The sequence below is a fragment of the Schistocerca americana genome, chromosome 10 (genome assembly GCF_021461395.2).
Source record: "Schistocerca americana isolate TAMUIC-IGC-003095 chromosome 10, iqSchAmer2.1, whole genome shotgun sequence".
Taxonomy (NCBI): domain Eukaryota; kingdom Metazoa; phylum Arthropoda; class Insecta; order Orthoptera; family Acrididae; genus Schistocerca; species Schistocerca americana.
In genome coordinates, this window is record NC_060128.1 from 92,204,789 (window position 1) to 92,227,676 (window position 22,888).

At 40.5% G+C, this 22,888-nt stretch overlaps 1 protein-coding gene across 3 annotated transcripts in view; it reads left to right on the top strand.

Annotated features, from left to right (window-relative positions):
• The window catches only part of LOC124552572 (ubiquitin carboxyl-terminal hydrolase 29-like), a 389,169-nt gene that overhangs the window by 332,227 nt on the left and 34,054 nt on the right, over positions 1-22,888 (top strand). For all 3 annotated transcript variants that reach the window (XM_047126894.1, XM_047126893.1, XM_047126895.1), the window contains 2 exons: positions 6,220-6,411; positions 21,100-21,273. In XM_047126894.1, the coding sequence (XP_046982850.1) occupies positions 6,220-6,411; positions 21,100-21,273 (366 nt within the window). The remainder of the gene's footprint in view (positions 1-6,219; positions 6,412-21,099; positions 21,274-22,888) is intronic.

Sequence of the window (22,888 nt, forward strand, 5' to 3'; positions counted from 1 at the left end):
AGAATTTTACTTTAGCCCACTACACAGATTAACACTGCAGCAGTAAAACACAAAGAGAGAATAATACTAAAATAAAATTTCAGTTGTGAAGAAAATGCGCCATTTACAACATCAAAACACAGTGCACACACACGTGTCCGCTGACAGCAAAATGTGACAAGAACTTTAGCATAACACTATGCAATACTTTGTAACAGCAGGCTGCTTTCGATGAGTATGTTGTCACAACTGTTTACATTTGCAGCAGGTCACAGAAAAATATCGCGAATGACGATTGGAGAACCCTTACCTTCAAAGTAAATTTCCTTTTATGCAAGATGAATTATGTTACATGTGGGAGTTAGTGATGAATTTATTAAATCGTGGAGCATTTGATTCTTATTCAAAACTCAACACTTTGAAGTCCAGCCACTTAGAAAAATTTATATGTCTTAAATGGTAACACATGCTAAAAATGACCAATATTATACATGAAAGCTTAGCTTTTCTTGTAACTATACTGTATGTAAATTAATTTAAACAATTAACTTTTGCTATTTGTGTGTTCACACTACTTAACAGCACATTGCTATTGGCTGACTACATCACGTCTTATGCTCTGAATATCTGCTGTCATTGGTTGGCGAGATCACGTGTCATGACCTGTGATTGACTGACAAAAGCACACCGCACAGCACAACCTCGATTTAAGTGCTTCGGAAACTAATGTGCCGTAGCTGATGAAATTCATATTTATACTTTTGTAATTAAAAAAAATATACAGTGTACATGTCACCGCATGTCAAAGATCTTTTCAAATTTATTTATTTATTTATTTATTTTGCTGGGTATCGTTTCCTAAAACGCAGGAAGTTCAACACCAGTGTATAAAACTTTTACCATTCAAAGGGTTGATAAGTTTTACAGCTTTGAGGGAAAGGATATTGTCACATAACATGGAAAAAATGTACTTTCACCTGCGGTACAGTGTATTTTCATTCATAGTATAGTGTATTTTCACCCAGAAGTAAGTAAATTGGTAACCAAGAAATCTGGGAAAAATCCAGGAATTATTTTTTTGCTGTCCATATATACACCCTGTTTGTAGATGTATGTGTTACCAGCATATAGGGTGCTCAGTGGAGATCAGACGTGACATGATTACGAGTCCATTGTTGGAGGTTGCATACATTAGAAATTGAGGCACTGCAGTTTTGTCATTTCCCACTGTAGCCCCCACGAGTAACGAGTTTGAGAATGGTGTCACTGCTGTCGCTTTGTACCCATTGACTCATTCTCTCTTACTAAAGTGCACAGGATTTTAAAGCTGTAATGTAGCATGAGAGTCAAATGCACAATCTTGCTGTTGTACTTTAACACTGGTAGAGGAAAAAAAGACCGACTCTCCGGATTAGATGGCCTTTAATGATGCTGTGTTTTGTGAGAGTGTGGAGGTTGTAAGATGAAAGTTAAGTGTGCGATGTACACTCCTGGAAATTGAAATAAGAACACCGTGAATTCATTGTCCCAGGAAGGGGAAACTTTATTGACACATTCCAGGGGTCAGATACATCACATGATCACACTGACAGAACCACAGGCACATAGACACAGGCAACAGAGCATGCACAATGTCGGCACTAGTACAGTGTATATCCACCTTTCGCAGCAATGCAGGCTGCTATTCTCCCATGGAGACAATCATAGAGATGCTGGATGTAGTCCTGTGGAACGGCTTGCCATGCCATTTCCACCTGGCGCCTCAGTTGGACCAGCGTTCGTGCTGGACGTGCAGACCTCGTGAGACGACGCTTCATCCAGTCCCAAACATGCTCAATGGGGGACAGATCCGGAGATCTTGCTGGCCAGGGTAGTTGACTTACACCTTCTAGAGCACGTTGGGTGGCAGGGGATACATGCGGACGTGCGTTGTCCTGTTGGAACAGCAAGTTCCCTTGCCGGTCTAGGAATGGTAGAACGATGGGTTCGATGACGGTTTGGATGTACCGTGCACTATTCAGTGTCCCCTCGACGATCACCAGTGGTGTACGGCCAGTGTAGGAGATCGCTCCCCACACCATGATGCCGGGTGTTGGCCCTGTGTGCCTCGGTCGTATGCAGTCCTGATTGTGGCGCTCACCTGCACGGCGCCAAACACGCATATGACCATCATTGGCACCAAGGCAGAAGCGACTCTCATCGCTGAAGACGACACGTCTCCATTCGTCCCTCCATTCACGCCTGTCGCGACACCACTGGAGGCGGGCTGCACGATGTTGGGGCGTGAGCGGAAGACGGCCTAACGGTGTGCGGGACCATAGCCCAGCTTCATGGAGATGGTTGCGAATGGTCCTCGCCGATACCCCAGGAGCAACAGTGTCCCTAATTTGCTGGGAAGTGGCGGTGCGGTCCCCTACGGCACTGCGTAGGATCCTACGGTCTTGGCGTGCATCTGTGCGTCGCTGCGGTCCGGTCCCAGGTCGACGGGCACGTGCACCTTCCGCCGACCACTGGCGACAACATCGATGTACTGTGGAGACCTCATGCCCCACGTGTTGAGCAATTTGGCGGTACGTCCACCCGGCCTCCCGCATGCCCACTATACGCCCTCGCTCAAAGTCCGTCAACTGCACATACGGTTCACGTCCACGCTGTCGCGGCATGCTACCAGTGTTAAAGACTGTGATGGAGCTCCATATGCCACGGCAAACTGGCTGACACTGACGGCGGCGGTGCACAAATGCTGCGCAGCTAGCGCCATTCGACGGCCAACACCACGGTTCCTGGTGTGTCCGCTGTGCCGTGCGTGTGATCATTGCTTGTACAGCCCTCTCGCAGTGTCCGGAGCAAGTATGGTGGGTCTGACACACCGGTGTCAATGTGTTCTTTTTTCCATTTCCAGGAGTGTATATACAACTGTAAATTTGCTCCACAACAGTAAGAGTGATGTTTTGAGAAAATTTGATGCTGTAGTCAACACTTCAGACTGAAAACATACAAAGATTGCTCAGTGCAAACAAATTATAAGTTTTTAGCATTTTCAGTTTTTTTACTAGAAAACAAAACAGTATTCACCACTAACGTACAGGTCAGTTTATTGGTATATGCAAGGTCCATTCGATAAATATCTGGAAAAGTCATATAAAAGATACAAAACTTCAATGAAGTTGAAGGGTCTTGGTTATTTTTTGGTGATATCCTGGAACTATTAAGAGGTGGGGCTTGTGATGTATCGTGCATTTGTAACGATCATTTTCTGTGCATTTTATCATCACTGTAGATTATAAATTTTACCTTCTTGCACTTGGAAGTAGTTGCAGAAATACTGTGGTCCAGGTATCTTGCTTCAGATGCCTTTCCCTCCATTGCGATGTCCATGTCAGTCTGCAGAGTTATTTGAAATACCGGCTATTGCTCGCTGAATGATTTTGGACTCTGCGTCTTTGCTATACATGTGTTCACTTTACATTACAAACAAATACATTGCATTTGTACAGTTGGCTATATTTCAATTTACAAAACATTTACTTCGTACAGCTTCTCTCATATATTCTGGATGTCAACCAATGACTGACTTATTTTCTTAGAGATGTCAACAACAAAGTTTCCAACTCTGTGGGGTCTGTGGATCAGAATGTATCTCCTAGGCAGGATGTAATGGGCACGCGCTAATCGCTTGCTGCAGCAAGTGCCACAACGCGGACAAACGGTGGGAGGTGAGCAGAGCTCGGACACGGGACACTCGCAGCAGTCCTGCCACGTGAACTGTGCTCAGGCTTTGGACTCAAAGTGTTAAATGTGCCATTGGAACATATAAGGTGGAGCAGAAGGAATGTATGTTTTTTAAACTGCTAGCACTTGGTGACAAATGGGGGTACTGATCTGAAGCACTGTTAGTGAACAGCCCAGACAGTGCCATTTCAGTTCCTAAGGACCATCAGAGGGTAGAGCATTGTTTGTATACACGGTCAGGGAAGGGGGAAGAAGGTTGCTGCATTTGGTTTATTATAACAATGTACGGGAGGTCAAACAGTCAGGACTTGTAAGACAGAATAGGAAATTAGGTAAAATAAGCAAATATATTTCAGTGTACAGTATACAAGGGGCGCGCCTAGGGTCGGAAGCTACCAGGTTTAGGCCAGTCCAGGATGTTGGACTACTAATTGAAATGAGCAACAGAAGGGGAGGTGTTTCACGTTAATTGATGTCGGTGGCTGGTCACGGGGTGCAGAGACAGAGGCTCTGCTTCCCAATCAGATGTCTGTTCTGCTGAATGTCTTGTTCACAAGAGTGTGAAGCAACTGCGTTCTCCACTGCAGAATCTTCCAGCATTCACACACACGACCTGTATCCCACATACGCTATTGGCTAAAACTGATGGCGTGAATTTGCTAGCAGTTTCAGCGTAGGGCTCATGGCATCTCTTCAGCAGTTTTAACTGGACAGAACAGCCTCAGCTCTGACAGACAGACAACTTGTGTCACGTAGGCACAGCAGAAGTTGTTCAGGGAGGAAACGTGTAAAGATTTGACTGGGCCTTTAAAATAAATTTTTTAAACCATTTCCCTAAAATACTTTTTGACTGGCTGCCACCCCGCACATTTGTTCGTCACTGAGCTGTTCTTTAGGAACAATGATTATGTGGTCACGGTTGAATGTCTTTTCCACGAATAGTTTGAGGTTGGACGTTAAGATGCAATCCCAGATCAAAACACTATACTCCGATCAGTTGCAGTGTTTAGAAGTGCTGCATCTGTGATGCAATTCAAACTCTGAAAAATGTAGACAGAGTGAGAACAGCAGTTCTTGCTAGTCTGAAATTATCCACTAGATGAAAGGCTGTATTGCTGGCATGTCACTTCTTATGCTTCATCAGGTCTCACATGATCATCTCCAATTTCACCCATACAAAATAATGATTGTCCAGCAGTTAAGTGAAACAGATTTTGTGCAGCACAGAGAATTTTGTGGTGTAATAGATGTTATTTTTATCAGAAGATGCAGATGTCCCAGTATTTGAGTGATGAAACCAATTTTCATCTAGTTGGTTATATTAATGTACAGAACTGCCTGTAATGGGCATCGAACCCACATGAACTACACCAAAAGTCTCTCCACAGCTCAAAAGTAAGACTGTGGTGCAGTATCTCCAAGATAGGGATTGTTGGACCTTACCATTTTAAAGAGCTGTTAACCACAGTTACTGTGCCATCAGTGTGTTACATCAAAATGTGTAACAACTTTCTTCATCCAGAACTTCAAAGGCGTTGAGTGAACATGAGAGAAAAGTGGTTCCAACAGAATAGTGCTACAACTCATACGGCAAGAGCATCCGTATAAGTAGTTCGGCAGATGTTCCCAGGACATTTCATTTCATTATTTGGTGAAATGCATTGGTCCCCACACTCACCGGTCTATCGATCTGTGACTTCTCTTTTTGGGCCTACTTGAAATCACGAGTGTACGTGAACGGGTGCTGCACAATTGATGACCTCAAGATTTCATTAGACACGAAATTGAAGCTGGGTTGAAAGAAATGTTGGCCAGAGCCATGCATAACTTTTGGGAGAGGATCTAAATTTGTTTCCAGCAAGGGCGTAATCTGAGTGACATTATTTTCTGAACCTAATTAAGGTATCTAGATTTCAAAAATGCATAAAAGTACTATTACTGAATGAAACATTTTTTAAATAAAACAAGGTTTCAGTTATTCACTTGCGAAAACGTGTTTCCTCTGCTCCACACTCTTTAGAAGGCATGTATGTGGTACTGAATCAAGAGCTTTAAAAATATCCAGAAGCACCGAATCACCAGTTTCCTCTCCATGTGGCTGAGGATATTATTTGTTAAGATTGAGAGCCAAGTTTTGTATGATCGGTGTTTCTAGAACGTGTGCTGATTTTTAGTGAGGAGTTTATTTTGTACCTGGTAGGTCATTTGTGGAAGTTGAGTGGTGGTTCAATACATATTGCAGTTTCCTCTGTCAGAAGTGGCTAGTGCTTGAGTTTTCTTCTCTGTGACACTGTGTAATTCGGGATAGGTGTGCGTGTGTGTGTGTGTGTGTGTGTGTGTGTGAGAGAGAGAGAGAGAGAGAGAGAGAGAGAGAGAGAGACCCTCCAAACATAGTTACACTGTAAGAAGCCAAAGCAATGGTCAAATTGCAACATTGGCTTAAGCCACAAATAAACCTATTTATTTAATTAAAGCAAAATGACTTTATGCATTTTTATTTGTTTGCAGTTGTCTGAATTATGATGTAAAAATCAGCTCTTTCCTGATTTTAATGCTCGATATCTCTGTTGGGACATCAAAAATACGGTCCATTATTGAAGCGTTAGATGCGTATGCTTCCACCAAAACGATCAAGAGGACTTGCTCTCATTGTGGAGAAGATAAATCACTTGTGAAGACAGCATTTAAATCAGTTCCAAGGTAACTAACAGATTTTAGTTTTTTACTTTTAAGATATTCTTGAAGTTTAATTAAAAGAATAAGAAATTATGTCTGTTGCACATTTCATGTCATATTGAGTACTATATTTACTAACTGATACTTCTATTCTTATAGTTGTCGAATGAATGAGTGAATGAATCAGTTGTGATCTAAAGAACACTAGTTTGCCATGCATTCTCTGCAATGATTGCCAAACTGCTCACAAATATCTGGATTTTGTGTCTAAATGTTCAGTTTCCAGGAGACAATGTAATGACTACCAAAGTTACATTTGTTAAGAGACGTGAGAACTTAAACAGTTTTCAGGAAGGCACCTAATCCTTGTATCTATATTTTGTCTGGAACCTTGACGAGGGTTGTAGACTGACGTGTTAATGTAGTTTACTTGGATTCCATCCTGAATAAGTTGATATATGGACTTCAAGAGATGAATTATTGGATTGGTGCATAAGTTTGTAACATTTTTCTGTAAGTTTATTAAACACAACAGATACACATAACAGACACTTTAGTCATCAATAATATATTCTCTGTCACTATTTACAACAGTCTGCCAATGCTGGGGTAACTATTTGATTCTGCAACTCTAGAAATCACATGGTTTTGAGATGAAGAACTCATCGAGCCATGTTTGGAGCACATCTTCATACGGATAGAAAGTTCATTGAAGGGCGTTTGAGAAGAGTGTGGAAAAGATGGAAATCTTAGGGCACAAAGTCAGATGAATAAGGTGGGTGCAGAATGGCTTCCCAACCTAACTCCCCTTAGTATTTTTTGTCAGACTAACAAAATGCAGGTAGGCATTATCGTGGAGTCGTCTTGTTGACAGTAAAGGTTAGCAGTGACGCTTACACCTCAGGGAAGCAGTTCGTAGTACACTACACTGTCGCTGTTCCATCAGATTCAAAACATTATTTCGTGGATGCATGCAGGTTTTTGTAGGGGGTTGCTGCCTTGTTTCGACTCAATCATCCCTTTCTTTTCCTTATGTTAGCATAAAAATTGGAACGGTGACCAGTAATTATGTTGTTGTTGTTGTTGTTGTTGTGGTCTTCAGTCCTGAGACTGGTTTGATGTAGCTCTCCATGCTACTCTATCCTGTGCAAGCTGTTTCATCTCTCAATACCTACTGTAACCTACATCCTTCTGAATCTGTTTAGTGTATTCATCTCTTCGTCTCCCTCTACGATTTTTACCCTCCACACTGCCCTCCAATACTAAATTGGTGATCCCTTGATTCCTCAAAACATGTCCTACCAACCGATCCCTTCTTCTTGTCAAGTTGTGCCACAAACTCCTCTTCTCCCCAATCCTATTCTATACCTCCTCATTAGTTATGTGATCTACCCATCTAATCTTCAGCATTCTTCTGTAGCACCACATTTCGAAAGCTTCTATTCTCTTCTTGTATAAACTATTTAGCATCCATGTTTCGCTTCCATACATGGCTACACTCCATACAAATACTTTCAGAAACGACTTCCTGACACTTAAGTCTATACTCGATGTTAACAAATTTCTCTTCTTCAGAAACGCTTTCCTTGCCATTGCCAGTCTACATTTTATGTCCTCTCTACTTCAACCATCCTGAGTTATTTTGCTCTCCAAATAGCAAAACTCATTTCCTAATCTAATTCCTGCAACATCACCTGATTTAATTTGACTACATTCCATTATCCTCATTTTGCTTTTGTTGATGTTCATCTTATATCCGCCTCTCAAGACACTGTCCATTCCATTCAGCTGCTCTTGCAAGTCCTTTGCTGTCTCTGATAGAATTACAATGTCATCGGCGAGCCTCAAAGTTTTTATTTCTTCGTGGATTTTAATACCTGCTCTGAATTTTTCTTTTGTTTCCTTTACTGCTTGCTCAATATACAGATTGAATAACATCAGGGAAAGGCCACAACCCTGTTTCACTCCCTTCCCAATCGCTGCTTCCCTTTCATGCCCCTCGACTCTTATAACTGCCATCTGGTTTCTGTACAAATTGTAAATAGCCTTTCGCTCCCTGTATTTTACACCTGTCACCTTTAGAATTTGAAAGAAGAGTATTCCAGTCAACATTGTGACCAGTAATGATACACTATAGAAATGGTCCATGTTGTTCAAGACCCAAGATGCAAATATGGCCAACCACAGATTTTTTTGTGATTTTGGCTTAGAGCATGTGGTACGGTACACCCGATTTTTGAACCTTCCTCATTGCGTGTAATTGTTACGCAATGATGGAAAGATCAAAGTTCATTGGTTTTGCCAATTCTCGAGTACAGTGACTTGGATCATTATCGACTGATGCGTTTAAATCATCTTGATCAGATCCCTGAAGGTCTTCCTGAACTAATGTCAAAACGATCCTCCTCAAAATGAGAAAACAATTTTCTTGTTGTGCTCTGTCCATTGGCATTATCCCCATACATGGCGCATACGTTTCTGGCTGCCTCCACTGCTGTCCCCCCTCTATTGCACTCAAACAGAAGAATATATCGGAAATTTTCCGATTTCTCCTCTTGGCACTCCATTTTCTAGCATCCACAGTTCCTCTCGCTGTCTCCAAATGACAATATGGTTATATATAAACTCAAATAGCAACAGTGAACTACAAATAAAACATGACAGTCAGTAAATAAACCTGTAGCAACTGGATTACTAGCAAGCAAAACAAAAACACTACAAACTTGTGCACCAACAAAACATTATGATTTTGACGTATATGCACAATACATCCTACGTTCCCGTAACCCTCCTGTCCTCAACCTTCGTTAGTCACTGTCCTCACCCATCCAGCCCTCTCCCTGTTCCCATTCCAGCACTACACTGCTGTCATTTCACCGCCACACCCAGTCTTTTAATTTCTTTTTTTTCTCTCCTTTCCGCTACTTACCCCCTCCCTCCTCCGCGCCTTCTCTCCTGCTCTCTGTCTAAACTGCAACACTTAACTGTCCGCCACTCCCACCATACTATCCCTCCCTCTCCCCACCCCAGCCTCCTCTTTACTCCCACCCAGTCACCACTCCCATTATGCACTGGTGGTGCTGTTCACAGTAAGGTCTCAGCTCTCTGAGACTGCAGATTTGTGTGCAAGTTGCGTTTGTGTGTGTGTGTGTGTGTGTGTGTGTGTGTGTGTGTGTCTACTGCTGACAAAGGCCTTAATGGCCGAAAGTTTCAATTGTGTGAATCTTTTTATTGTGCCTGTCGCGACTCAGCATTTCTGCTATATGGTGAGTACCGACTTTCCTTCTCTGGTATTGTGACGTGTATGTGTTAAGTCAGAAACATATGCGCCATGTCTGAGGAGGTATTGAATAGAATAGAGGAGAAGAGGAGTTTGTGGAACAACTTGACTAGAAGAAGGGACCGGTTGGTAGGACATGTTCTGAGGCATCAAGGTATCACAAATTTAGCATTGGAGGGCAGCGTGGAGGGTAAAAATCGTAGAAGGAGACCAAGAGATGAATACACTAAGCAGATTCAGAAGGATGTAGGTTGCAGTAGGTACTGGGAGATGAAGAAGCTTGCACAGGATAGAGTAGCATGGAGAGCTGCATCAAACCAGTCTCAGGACTGAAGACCACAACAACAACAACATGGGGATAATGCCACTGCATAGAGCATGGCAAGAAAATGGTTTTCTCATTTTAAGGAGGATCGTTTTGACATTATTTCAGGAAGACCTTCAGGGATCTGATGAAGCTGATTTAAACGCATCAGTCGATAATGATCCAAGTCAATGTACTCGAGAATTGGCAAAAGCGATGGACTGTGATCTTTCCATCATTGCATGACATTTACACGCAATGAGGAAGGTTCAAAAATCGAGTGTACCGTACCACATGCTCTATGCCAAAATCACAAAAAAATCTGTGGTTGGCCACAAGTGCATCTCCGGTTGCTCATCCTCAGTTGTTTAGTGAACAACACAGACCATTTCTATAGTGTATCATTACTGGTCATAGTTCCAATCTTTATGCTAACACAAAGAAAAGAGGGGAATGGTCGAGTCGAAACAAAGCAGCAACTCCCCTACAAAAACCTGAATGCATCAACGAAAGATAATGTTTTGAATCTGATGGAACAGCGATGGTGTAATGTACTGTGAACTGCTCCCCCGAGGTGTAAGTGTTGTGTTGGCAGAAGAGCCGACACCGTGTTACGAATGGAGGCCGAAATGCACGTGTTTTAGCTCACACAGGCTGGCGTGAAGAGGGAAGAACTATACTGACGTGAGGTCTGGAACATGGCAATGAATGAGAATTCAGAAAGTGGACGTAATTAGTTTGACACTTAACTTTAATCCATTAATGATGAACGTCGCTCTTGACGGTACATGATTCACAATATTATCTGTTCAGAATACATTCTTGAAGTAACTGAATATGGCGCCTTGCTAGGTCGTAGCAAATGACATAGCTGAAGGCTATGCTAAACTGTCGTTTCTGCAAATGAGAGCATATGTAGACAGTGAACCATCGCTAGCAAAGTTGGCTGTACAACCGGGGCGAGTGCTAGGGAGTCTCTCTAGACTAGACCTGCCGTGTGGCGGCGCTCGGTCTGCAGTCACTGATAGTGACGACATGCAGGTCTGACGTATACTAACGGACCGCGGCCAATTTAAAGGCGACCACCTAGCAAGTGTGGTGTCTAGCAGTGACACCACAGTGAGCATCACTGCTAACCTTTACTGTCAACAACTGAGGCCATTCTGCACCACTGTATTCATCTGACTGTGTGATTTCCATCTTTTCCACACTCTTCTCAAACGCCCTTCAATGAACTTTCTATCCATATGAAAATGTGCTCCAAACATGGCTCGAGAAGCTCTTCATCTCAAAACCATGTGATTTCTAGAGTTGCAGAATCAAATAGTTACCCCAGCATTGACAGACCATTGTAAATAGTGAAGGAGATTATATTATTGATGACTAAAGTCTCTGTTGTGTTTAATAAACTTACCGAAAAACACTACAAACTTATGTACCAATCCAATAATTCATCTTTGAAGTGCATACGTGAAGTTCTTCAGGAATGAATATGAATAAGCTACATTAACATGTCAGTCTCCAACTCTTCTCAAATGTGATTACTAGGTTCCAGACAAAAGGAAACACTGTCTTAATGAACTTGTTGTGCAGGCCTCAGTGGCCTAAGGAATGTTGAGCAACTACTGTGTCACCCATTGCATTGCAGCGTTGTGTGGGTACAGTACGGAGGAACACATGGCCGGCGCACTTCTCTAGTGGCCATTTTGTGAACTTTTTAGATCGTGAAAATGCTACTTCGCATTTGAGTAACTTCTCAGTTGGCATCACGAGGCTGAGTGCACCTCATTCCAGTCCTCTCACTGATGAAAAATCCTCAGCAGAACTGTGAATCGAACCTGGGTCCACCTGTGGTGATTATCTACACTGACTATTAGGTTATGGAGTCGGTCTCTTAATGGTCATATGAAACAGATAAAGATATGCATTTCATCCATGAATACATCAGATGTGAAATACCAAATACAATACAAATACTGAGTGCCAGGTATAAAGAAAAACTGCAGTATGCTTGTGGGGAGCTGAAAATTCTAGTCACAATGAATCTGAAGAATTACTATCCAATCTTCCAGTGAGCTGTCAAACAATGCTACATTGCAAATAAAATTGGGAAGCTACTATTAAGTGAATACCATACAAGGGATTCTCATACAGGGTTATTATAAACTATTGAAGCTGTTTCACAGCTGTGCTGTTGCTGTGTTATTTGACCCACACATAAAAATCACACGAGGTTACGTCAGCATAGTGTGGAGGCCATAACATGAATTGCTGGTCATCAACCACCACATGACCCAGCCATCAGTTTCTCAATTTGCTGTTTAAGAATTCACAACATCATGATGGAAGTGGGGTGGGCACCATCCTGGTGATAGACGAAGTCAACACTGTCAGTCTCCAGTTGTGGCATAAGCCAATTTTCCAGTGTGTCCAGATACATGTATCCTGTAACAATCTTTGCGTAGAAGAAAAAGAGACCGTAAAAAAGAATCTCGAATCTCGAACATACCGTTGGAAGTCAGTTTCTTCCCAAACTCGCTCTAGCATTACAAGTGTAACTTGTTCAGTGGCAGTATAAATTCTTGCTCTAAGTTCAGGTAGAGCAGCCAGCACAGGAGGTACAAACACGATATCCTTGATCCATAAAAAAAAAAAATCAAGTGGTGTCAGTCTGGGAAATGTGGGGGCCATGCAGTTGGCATATCATGGCCAATCAGTTGACCTGGAAAGCGGTCACTGAGAAAACCCTGGATGTCAGACAGGCAGTGGGATGGTGCACCATATTGCATGAAGTAAACATTTCGTTTTTGGTCATCCTCATCACTCTGTGGTGTCAAAAATTGTTGTAACGTATCCAGGCACACTATCCCGTTGATGGTTCTCGCTCAGAAAAAAAGGGACTGTTCACTTTGTTCTTGGTCAATGCACAAAAAATGTTCAGTTTAGGGCTTTCATGAACATGTTGCAATGTTTGGTGTGGACTTTCAGTGCCCAAATTCTACAGCTATGTGTGTAAACCTTGCAACTTAAGTGAAAAGTCAACTAGTCAGAAAAGATGATTTTATCCAAGAAATGTTCATTCTCATGTAATCGATTTAACATATCTGCACAGAAGTTCTTGCAGGCAGTTTTATCACTGTCTTTTATTACTTGTACGATCATCAGCCTGTACTGTTTCAAATGCAAATGGTTTTTCAACACACGCCAAACAGTCATACGTGGTATGCAAATTACACTGAACTGTTGTCGCCGACTTTGATTCTTCAAACCGAAACACAACTAGCACGCTCGGGTCCAGTGAAGGCAGCCATCTTAAATGCAACTGCTGCTGGTGACCTTTACAGTGCGATTCGGCACTAGTGAGTTATGCAAGATAAAACTTGATGTGTTTCCCTACAAATTGATACTACAGTCACCTATGTAGGTACTTTGAATTAATTTATATGCATTTTCAAAGTTGTGAAGTCCTTTTTGTATAAAGCTAATACAGGATTTTCCCATTAATCAGACGGTTTCTGTTTTCGAAATTCTTGCCAACAAAATGGCGGAAAATCTCTTGCCTGCCACATGTAAATGAACAACTGTCAGACTACTTAACCATATTTAATAAATAATATGTGAATGTGATAACGTCTTCAGTTATTTACATTAAAAATGTTGGACTGTTGTCCAGTATATCTTTTTCTTTACGATTATTCAATACACTAGCGTCCATTACATTTTGTGTCTTTTTGGATCAACATAACACTCTGTGTTGTACATACAAGAATATATCCCTATGTAAGTCTGTTTACTATAAGTTCATTTTGACCAGGTAATTAATAAAACAAATAAAACAGATAGAATCAAACAGTGGAAAATACAGGATGAAATAACAACAATATTATGAAAAGGATAGATTGCTACTCACTATATAGAGGACATAGTCGCAAACAGCCACAATAAAAAGACTGCTATACATATGAGCTTTCAGTCAAAGAGGGTTCTTCTAAAGTAGAAAACACACACACACCTTCACATAAGCGCAAGTCACACACACGACCACATCTCTAGCCCCTGAGACCGTACTGTGTACAGCAACTGTGCCTGAAGAGAGAAGCAACCTGTAGGTAATTGGGAGGCTGAGGCATGGAGGTGGAAGAATAACAGGGTAGGAGTTGGGGCCAGTAAAGTGCTGCTTGTGAGATAATACAGGGACGAGATGGGGAGAGGGTAGGCAGCTAGGTGCAGTCAGAAGGTTAGGCAGAGGCTGGGAGAGAGCAGGGAGAGCTGGAAAGGAGAGAAATAGGGAAGCGGGAAAAGGAGACTGTGGGTGCATTCTTGGAATAGGAGGCTGTGTGGTGCTGGAGTGTCTAACAACCCTACCACAACAAAGGTCAAAATTTAACGATTGTGGTGTTGCTCACACTGCTAAATACTGCATTTTTGGGCAACAACGAAGTTATTATGTGGCAGGTGTCATTAGAGCACAGTTAATAAAGTCATTTCATGTAATAATGAATAAACTAGGCACTCATCTTTTCGTGTTTCCCACGCTGGTCTCGTTGTAAAATTATTGCTCAATCATCGAAAATCTAGGTGGTGATGATTCCAAGCTCAGATGCAAAGAGGCCTAGGTTTTATTCTGCTATATTCAAAAGTTTTGTAGATGCGCTTCACAAACCATTCTTGAAGATTAAACCTTTCAAAGTTAGCACAATGGAAATGTAAAAAAATAATCAGCACTCCGAATTCAAGTTACACTTTTTTTTTATTGCTTTTGTTGCAATGGCACGTAACACACAAAACATCACTTCACAATACAAAACATACTTGAAAACATCTACCTCACAGTCACTGTTAAAGTTCACATTTTATAAGCTGACTACAATATGCGTCTTTCCAACATGACGTCCAAGACTTGACTTTTTCAAGGTACGACTCTAGCATCTAACTAATAATCGCTTACGCGCCCAAAAATCAGAGTTACAAGTATGTCAAAGATCATAGTGACAAAAGAAAGAATACACATAAGAATAATATCATTGCAATATAAACATACCGATGTATCGCAAATGAAATCAAATCTGAATGTTGTCTCAGAAATATGTTAACTACTTCTACAGAAACACAGTAGAATATTGCTGGTATCGAGAGGTTGAGTTGAGGTGTCATAATGGTTGCGTAATTCGAGTACCATTACAAGTGGGAACAGGGAAGGGAAAGACATTGAGGCATTAACCGAACTTTCAAACATCAAGAAAGAAAACGATACATTAATACAAGAAAAGAAGTCCTGTGTGTGTAAAAGTCATCAACCGGAAAAGCAAGAAGATCGCGAAAATACGAATGACCGATCGTACTTTTAAAAACAACATTTCAAGTGTTCCCGTTGATGTCTCGGTAAACTCAGTAAGCCAAAAACCGGAAGATAAATATAAATGGCAGTGGTATACTCCCTACCAATTAATTATTGGCGATTCGCTGCTGAAGAATATCGCTGTCCCCAATTGCAAGATCGACGTACGACCTGGTATTAGAACGCATCAACTCGGTAAACATTTTAAAAATATGGTAAATGCAAGACAAGATACTACAGAACCAGATTCTGAAACCAGACATAACTATAATGGGGTGTTTATACATGTTGGGACGAATTCGTTAAGGAGCAGCAGTGAGGAAGAAATGGCAAGCGAAACAAGAAACATGATTCGTACTGCAAGAAATATGTATGCAGGATCTCGTCTGATACTTAACGGAATCATAAACAGAAGGTCGGTGAGTGAAAAATATATCGCCAAAATAAACTGTGCTCTTAAAGAACAATGTGATCGTCTTGGGGCAATTTTTATAGACCCAAACAAATTCCTATGTAAAAACTCACTAGCAAAGGATGGCTTGCATTTAAATAGACTGGGGTCTGTAACGTTCAGCAGAATGTTTGCAGATGTCTGCAAAATCATTAGATGCAAGGGAAACTAATATGGCCTGAAGGGGATGAAAAATCATACACTCCAGCTGGAAAAGAAAAATAAAAGCACCATACAAAAAAAGACGATACTAAAGAATTTGCCCCAGAATACAGCTCACAACATGTAAACCAACAAAAGAAAAATTACATAAAAGTACTTCATCAAAATATTCAATACTTTGGTAACAAAAAATTAGAAGCAGAAGTACTCCTGAGTGAAGTAAGACCAGACATATTATGCATAAGTGAACATGGACTAACTGAAAGTAAAATACATAATGTGGCAGTAAAGGACTACAAACTAGCTAGTTACTTCTGCAGATCTAAATATAAGGGTGGTGGCGTTTATATATATATTAAAACAGGTACTCTATCAAAGAATGTAAACAGTGAAGGTGCTACATTTCCCATAGCTAGAGAAAAAGACTTTGAAGTTGCTGGTATAGTGGCAGAGGATTTTAGAGTGTTTTGTGTGTACAGGTCACCATGTGGCAATATTAGCATCTTTCTAAAAAAAGTTGCTAGCTTATTGAGAATGAATACGAAGAGAAATCTTATTATATGTGGAGACTTCAACATTGACATGGGAAAAGACACAAAAATAAGACAGGATTTTGAAGAATTGTTAATACAGCATAACATGAAAGTGACAACAACTGCACCAACAAGAGTGACTTCACAAAGTGAGACAATTATTGACAACATAATTACTAATATGTGTAACTATGAGTCACATGTAGTTCAGACAGAAATATCTGATCATCATGGACAACTAATCAGCTTTTGCAGAAGTAATGACACAGTATCAGAACCAAAACAAACAACCAAAGAAATTAGGATCATCAGTGAACAAAATATCAACATCTTTAGAACAATGTTAAGTAAGGAAACCTGGAATGAAACCCTACAGGCCCAGAGTGTAAATGAAAAATATGATGCATTTATTTCAACAATTAAGTACCATTTTAATGTAGCATTTCCCAAAGTTAAGAGACAAGAAAGGCATCAAGATCAAACACTGTGGATTACGAGTGAAATACTAGAACAGCGAAGGAAGCTTCAGGATGTGAGACGGATGGGCGAAGCTGAAAACTATAAAATGTTAAAAAAGAAGTATAGAAAAACAATAAGAGAAGCGAAAGCAAGAGCAATTGACACCACTATAGCGAACTCAAAAAACAAGGCAAAGGCAGCTTGGAATGCAATCAATGCTGAAAGAAAGGAAAAAGATGGGTCAAACAAAGAAGAAGGTATTAGGTCAATTAAAGTAGACAACACAGTGGTCACAGATGGTATGGAAATAGCAAACATACTGAATAATAACTATATCAGTGTAGTAAAAAACCTAAAATTGGAAAGAAATAGTCAAAAACAGAAGGGTATTAAGGTACCAAAAAGATCATGCAGTACTATGTTCTTAAGACCAGTCACGGAAGATGAATTGCGGAAAACTATACAGAAACTGAAGTCCAAGAAATCAGCTGGTGATGATGAAATATCAAATCATGTAATAAAGCTGGTATGTGAGGAGATAATAACACCACTGCTGAACATAGCAAACTGTTCTTTCAGAGATGCAATTTTTCCAGAAAAACTGAAGATAACGAAGGTAGTGCCAGTGTACAAGAAAGGGTGTAAGGATGATCCCAACAACTACAGACCAGTTTCACTGATATCAGGTTTCTCAAAAATCCTAGAAATGCTTATGTATACCAGATTAGTTAACTATTTGGACAAACATAACATTCTCATGACCTCACAACATGGTTTCAAAAAGGATAAATCTACAGAATCAGCAATTGTCAGTCTAACAGAATACATTTTACAGTCCTTAGATGAGAAAAAGGTTGTCTCTGCAATGTTTCTGGATCTTTCAAAGGCATTTGACACCATTGACCATGAAATGCTGATACAAAAATTAAGCAACTATGGCATTCGGGGGCAACCAGGTGAATGGATAAAATCATACTTGTGCAACCGCAAGCAGTATGTATCATTAGGAAACTCGTACCAATCAGAAACCAAATCCATCAAATATGGAGTGCCGCAGGGTTCGGTAATGGGGCCATTGTTATTTAATGTATTTGTTAATGATATAGGTGTTGAGGAGGAAGAAAAGAAAATATTGTATGCTGATGACATGACAATACTAAATAGTGACCAAAATATGGAACAGCTTGAGAGAAGAGCATACATATCTGCAAATGTCACAGCTCAATGGCTGTTGGAAAATGAACTGGTTATAAATCTAAAAAAGACTATGTATGCAGTGTTTAAAAACAAGGAAAAGGCTGTAGACATGGATTTAGAGGTTGACGGAACAAGGCTGGAAGAAGTAGAATCTACTAGATTCTTAGGTATTCTTGTGGATAATGAACTGAAATGGAAAAAACATATTAATAATGTCTGTAAGAAACTGAGCTCTGTCATATTCTTAATGATGCAGCTATCACAGTATTCAGACAAGAACCTTCTGTGTACAGTGTATCATGGACTTTTCGAACCATACTTACAGTATGGAGTGACGGTGTGGGGAAACTCAAACAAACAAGAGACAAAACGAGTGTTCACATTACAAAAAAAGCAATTAGGACCATTTTAAGAAGAAAGACCTCTGAAACATGCAGAAACTGTTTCAAGAATTTAGGTATCTTAACTTTTTCATCATTATATGTATACAAAACAATAATGTACATCACAAAAGGTAGTGAGGACTGGATTACAAATGCTAGTGTACACACCCATAATACAAGAAAGAAGAATGAAGTACGGAGCATACCACCGACTGGCAATGCTAGAAAAAGGACCCCAGTACTCTGGTATCAGACTACTAAGAAGTCTGCCCAAAACCCTGCAAGATAGTGTACTTCACAATGAATTTACAAAGAAACTTAAAGACTATCTCATTGAAAAAGAGTTTTACAGTGTTGCAGAATACTTATGCTATTAAATTTGTATATATTGTTACTCATTATCAGTGATGTAAAAATGTAAGCTAAAGGTGTAGAAAAATAATTGATAAAGAATTTTAATACTTTGACATGTCCTATATTACACGTACATTTACTGTACACGATGTAATCTTACAGGATCAAATAAAATTCAATTCAATTCAATTCAAAGGTGGGCGAAGGACAGGGACTAATAGAGAATGAGGCCAGGGGGTTATGGAAGTGTAGGATATACTGCAGGGAGACTTCCCACCTACACAGTTGAGAAAAGCTGACGTTGGCAGAAAGGAATTAGACAGCACAGGCTGTGAAGCTGTCATTGAAGAATGTTATGTTGGGCAGCATAACTGAGTGCTCCAGTTGTCTGTTGGCCTGTGTGTCGGTGGCCAATCGTGCAGACAGACAGCTTAGCAGCTGTCGTGCTCAAGTAGAATGCAGTACAGTGGCTGCAGCTTAGTTTGTAAAACGCGTGACTGCTTTCACAAGTTGTCATGCCTTTGATGGGATAGGTGATGCTTGTGACCAGACTGGATCAGGTGGTGGTGGGAGGATATGTGGGACAGGTCTCGCATCTAGGTCTGTTGCAGGGATACGAAACATAAGGCAAGCGGTTGGGAGCAGGGGTGGAGTAGGGACGGTCAAGGATATTGCATAGGTTCACTGGGCAGTGGTATACTCCCTACCAATGCTCCACTAAATCCAGAGCTGAAACAATTCCACAGCACTGTTGTTAACCTGTCCACCAAAATCCTCCAACTGCAGAAGTTTCACTCCTATCCAAATGCCTCACCTTCATCCCTACACCCAAATTTTAACTACATTCTACTTCTAGATCTGCATCATCATGGTACACCATAAATCACACTTAAGTGGCTGGCAGAAGGTTCATTGAACCACCTTCGTGATAAATCTTGTATTATTCCAATCTCAAACAGCAGCTCTGATTTCTTTTATTTCGATGAACTTTTCTCCCTATGTGGGTCAGCATTAATGAAATATTTTTGTATTTGGAGGAGAAAGTTGGTGATTGAAATTTCATGAGAGGATTACACCGTATCAAAAAGTGCCTTTGTTTTAATGATGTCCACCCCAAATCCTACAGCATGTCCGTGACACTCTCTCCCCTATTTCATGATAATACAAAACATGCCACTCTTCTTTGAGCCTTCTCAATTTACTCTGTTAATCCTATCTGGTAAGAATCCCACACAGTGCAGCAGTGCTCCAAAAGAGGACGGACAAGCGTAGTACCTACAGTCTCACTAGCGGTTCTGTTGCATCTTCTAAGTGTTCTGCCAATAAAATGCAGTCTTTGGCTTGTCTCCACCACAACATTATCTGTGTGTTCTTTCCAATTTATTTTGTTTGTAATTGTATTTTCTAGGTATTTACTTGAATTTAAAGCCTTTACATCTGACTAATGTATTGTGGAGCTGAAGTGTCATGGATTCCTTTTAGTACTCATGTGGACGACCTTATACTTTTCATTATTTAGGTTCTGTTGCCAGTTTTCACAAAATTTTTTCTTAATTGTTTTGCAATTTGTTTTGATCTTCTGATCACTTTACTAGAACCAAAACGCTGCGCCCGTGAAACTGACAACATGTGCACATAACAGCATGCCTTTTCCTGCACAATGGGTTATTGCTGCCTCAGTTCTAAAATAAAATGATGATTTAATGTCATCACCTTTCCTCATCTACAAGAGCATGGGTGTGACCTATAATTTCCCCTTAAATGATGTGTCACACCTCCAATGCAATTGAATGGTCATTAAACTTACAGTATCTGTGAAACAAAGGTCAAGGTTAGACGGAATTACATGTTTAAATCCACGATAATTCTCATTCATTGCTCCACTCTACGATTTCATAGGCAACTTGCAAATGGTCGCCAAATAAGGTTACGCAGTAGTAGGACACCGAATTCTGTCAGTAAAATGTCAGTTCAAATCCCTGTCCATCGTCCAGATTTAGGTTCTCCAAAGTTTCCTTAAACCTCACAAGGCAAGTGTCAGGATGGTACCTTTAAAAAGGACACCATGGATTTCCTTTCCTATCTTGCCCAACTTTGAGCTCGTGCACCATTTCTAATGAACTCGGTGCTAATGGGACGATGAATCCTAATTTTCCTTCCTGCTTTCTTACATAAGGTCTGTATCTAGTGCTTGAGCTTGCTTGTATCTGCACACGATTAATATCTAATGTTTCTTCCTATCATATTTTAGGTACTTAATAATAAATTTGAAGAGGTATTCTGTGAAGGACGGAGAGGTGATACGTGATGAAACTCCAGTCAGACATACCAGCACACTCTCTCTGGGAAAATATTCAGTTCCTAACAGCATGATTTCTAAGAGTGCAGTTCCTAACAGTGAGACTAATTGCTCGAAGGCTACGAGGTAAGGCTTTTAGACTGTCATTTAATATGTAACAAACTGTTCAGTTAGACCTGCAGGAAGGAAATTTTATATTAACCTACAGAGATTAAGAATCCTTTATAGTTTTTTTGTCCAGCCATTGATGTGTTGTTGCAGTAGCTTTACAGACTTTTAAAAAATGATGGTGCAACATTTTTTGTGACTTTGTGAGTACTGGCTGCTTGGCAAATCTTTCCGGAAAGGTACGTAGAGGCTGCTATGGATTTGGTACAGATAGGTGGTGCAGCTTGTTCAGTTTGACACAGAGCTAGCAATGAAGAGAGCCAAAGAGAGATTTTGAAATGGAGGTGATGTTAACACAGAAGAAATAGAAACATAAAGGATTACTGACAATATTATTCTGTCAAGGGGTGGAAGATTAGTTGAACAGAATGCATAGTGTTATGAAAAAGGATAGTGTTATGAAAAGAGATTACATAAAGGTGAAACTAGGATAATAGAGTGTAGTCTAATTAAGTTAGGTGACAGTGGGACAGTTAGATTAAGAAATGCAATGCTGAAATGTAGAAGATGAGTTTTGCTATTTGGGCAAGAAAATGACTGAGAGTTGCCATAGTGCAGAGGGCACAAAATTACCAGAGTAGTGACAGCAAGAACAGTTTCTCTGAAAAAGAGAGATGTATTAACAAGGAACATAAATTTTAATGTCAAGAATGCTTTCCTTAAGGTGTTTATATGGAGTATAGCCTGATGTGGAAGTGAAACTTGGACACTAAACTGTTGGGATCAGAAGAGAATTGAAGTTACACATGTGGTGTTACAGCAGAATGCTAACAGTTAGACATGTAGAAGAGCACTGAATTGAATTGGTGATGAAAGAGGTCCATGGTGCATTTTTACCAAAAGCAAGGATGGGTCCGTGGGCCACATTCTGAGGCATGGCAGCAAAGTTAATTTGTATGACATGATTGTATGAATGCATCATGTCGGTTCCTTCTGATGTGCCCAAAAGAACAGGCGTCATGCAAAGCCCATGGCTGTGATACATGTTATGTAAATTTACATAATATGTGTCACAGCTGCGGATTTTGTGTGGTGTCTGTTTTTTTGAGTATGTCCGAAAGAATAGTCACCACACGTTCATATAATTGATTTGTCTCAATGGGCAGTGAATCCACAATCTTGAGTGTGGACGCATAATATCATTTGATCTCCAACAGGAATCCAAAGTAGTGAGCATGGAGGACACGGAGAGGGATTGCGGATAGGTGGCACTAACTGGGAATATGGGTCAGCCGGGGAGCATGCCGAGATAGTCTGTGCATTTGTGATAAACACTGTGTCCGAATGGTGCAGTGGTTAATGTAACCGACTAGCAAGCAGGAGATTTTCACTCATCACCGCCAATTCTGCAGAAAGCCCCGATGCGGCTTATATCATCAGTTCCTTCCCTTCCCATTCTTTTCCGCTTAAATGATGTGTCCCACCTTCAGTGTACATAATAAGTTAATTTGGTAATTCAGGAAAGTATGGGGGTGTTAAAATTGTAGAGGGAAACAAAAAACAAAAACTTGAATGCAGTAAGCAGGCCCAAATATACATGTGTTGCAGTAGTAATGCATAGACGAAGCAACTT